General features: G+C 43.0%; 1 protein-coding gene across 1 annotated transcript in view; it reads right to left on the bottom strand.

The window, feature by feature from the left end:
- LOC104627973 (receptor tyrosine-protein kinase erbB-4-like) overlaps positions 1–2,239 on the bottom strand; it is a 28,569-nt gene that overhangs the window by 25,581 nt on the left and 749 nt on the right. Inside the window, exon 2 of the mRNA XM_010296398.1 lies at positions 1,462–1,473. Within this exon, the coding sequence (XP_010294700.1) occupies positions 1,462–1,473 (12 nt within the window). The remainder of the gene's footprint in view (positions 1–1,461; positions 1,474–2,239) is intronic.

Genomic DNA, 2,239 nt, shown 5'->3' with positions numbered 1-2,239 from the left:
AAAGACAAGAGAAATGCAACCTTAGAAATATAATATTAAAACAATTCAGATAGACCCTGTATACAGACATCAGCTTGCTCCCTGTTTCCTTTTTCAGTTGCAAGCTTAAAAAAAAGCAGCATTACCCAATAGGTGAAATGGTTGTTCCTGCCCTCTAGAATGGGGCTTTGCCTCGCAAAACATATGGAGGTGAGAAATATGAACCAGTTATCCGCAGAACTTCTCATACTACCCAAATTTTACTGATTACCAATGTATTGGACAACTCACATTTTCATCATGCCCGTGTAAATGTGGGACCAATGCAAAAATTACATCCAATTCCCCTAAATCTGAAGTGGAACAGAGAAGGTGGAATACAGAAGCTCTTTTGCCTCAACTGTTTGCAAAACCAGATACTGCTATTTCGATTGCTCTCTAATGAGGCTAGTTAATAATGCAGTGTCCATAATACCTCGCAGTCCACATAACCATCATCAGAGTAAACAGACAATAGGGAGAATTTACGGTGCTTAATTTCTAACTCCTAATATTCATTAGGAACTTCGCCTTCCCAGTTCTCTGTATCATTACTGAAGTGAGAACAGTTGCTCCTGAAAGCAGGTCAGAAGTCCCAAGTTAGCCTTTGAATCATCCTTGGGCAGAGCTCCTCTCTTCTGACAGAGAAGGCTGTATAGACAAACACAAACCTAGGTTTGGCATAAGGGTTTGCCCTCTTGAATTTGTGTTAAAATGAGATTCACGATGTTTCGTATTCCTGAGCTAGGCTTGTGGTGCACAGTCTTGCAGTCCATTAATTTCTAATGGACAGACATTAAAAACAGAATTTTACCTGGCATGGACTTGTATGGGTCACCTCTTAATTTGGGGCTATGGAAGATGTACTGGAATAAACCACAGAGATACGTAACTGCACACAAAATCTGAACAGATGGTGGGTGTAAAAGCAGAGGATGTGTCTTCATTCAAACCCTTATGAAAATACCTTCCATCAAGTTGACTAATGAGCATAACCTATACAGTTATGGCAAAAATAGCACTCTTTATGAAAGGTTGGCTTAGCACTTGCAAAGACAGTCCGTCCTCCTCCACTAAACTCTGCAGAAGTGTACCACTTTCATTCCCATTATATATGACTGGGTCATTCCAGACTTGAACAATTGCTAAAGTAGCGAAGCTGTATTGCTCATCATGGGACAACTCAGATCAGAAGGGACCTCAGGAGGTCTCTAGTCCAATCTCAGGCTCAAAGCAGGTTCAGCTATGAGATCAGACCAAGTTACTCAAGGCTTTATCCAGTCTGGACTTGAAAATCTCCAAGGATGGAAACTGTACCACCTCCTTGGGCAACCTGATCAACCACCTGATTGTCCTCATGGTGAAAAAGCTTTTCCTTTTATCCAGTCTGACTCTGTCTTAGCATGCTCTCTATACAACTTTAAGCTGCAAATGTCTTCTGGATTTCACAGGACACTTCTCTGGAACTAGGAATTGACACATCTGACGTGTAAATTCTGCTCCAGAACTCCCAGCAGTGTGACTGGCTTCACAAGTCCAAGACACCATCTTAGAGCTTCCAGGGAACAGCTGGTTTGCAAGGACCGGCTCATTTTCTGTCACTCAATGGCTGATGGAGGGAAGAGACAGAGGGGTTACTCAAGAAGGGATTAGAAGGTGAAGGAGTCAGGGAAGACTGCCAAAACTCCACCTTCCCTGCCAGGAGGTCTCTTTACTAGGGAAATGGGAAAGCACCGGTGACTCCTTTCAAGCTCTTCACCTCACTGACTGAAATGCTGATGTAATTCGTCTAACAGCTGCCAAGGGCAGCAGCCACACAAGTAAAGCAGCAGCCCATCCAGCAGAAAAGCACACACTGGCAACAGCTGTTTGTTCCAGGCAAGGGCATGAGTAAGCACAGAAAGACACAGATAGCAAATAGACAGAAAGCAAACTGAACATTCAGGAAAAGAAATGACAGGAGAGGCAGAATCCCTTGGGATTTTGTAACAGGTTGAAATGTGGAATTTCAAGATGTTTAGGGAGCAGCCGGCAGCAGTATGTACTTACAGCCTTTGGAATTTTATAATGCATTCATCTGAAGGCATTAGAAATTAGGTGAGGCACTACATGGATGTTGTGCAGTAAGCTGGAAAGCAATGTCTGGTTTCAAAATTACCCTCAAGTTAGCTTTCTAGTGGCCTGGCATTCAGCATGGTATTGGAGACTGGGATGCAAGACA

This window comes from Phaethon lepturus, unplaced genomic scaffold (genome assembly GCF_000687285.1).
Source record: "Phaethon lepturus isolate BGI_N335 unplaced genomic scaffold, ASM68728v1 scaffold24980, whole genome shotgun sequence".
Lineage (NCBI taxonomy): Eukaryota > Metazoa > Chordata > Aves > Phaethontiformes > Phaethontidae > Phaethon > Phaethon lepturus.
The sequence above is the reverse complement of the archived record's forward strand: the minus strand, read 5'-3'. Positions and strand labels throughout refer to the sequence as shown.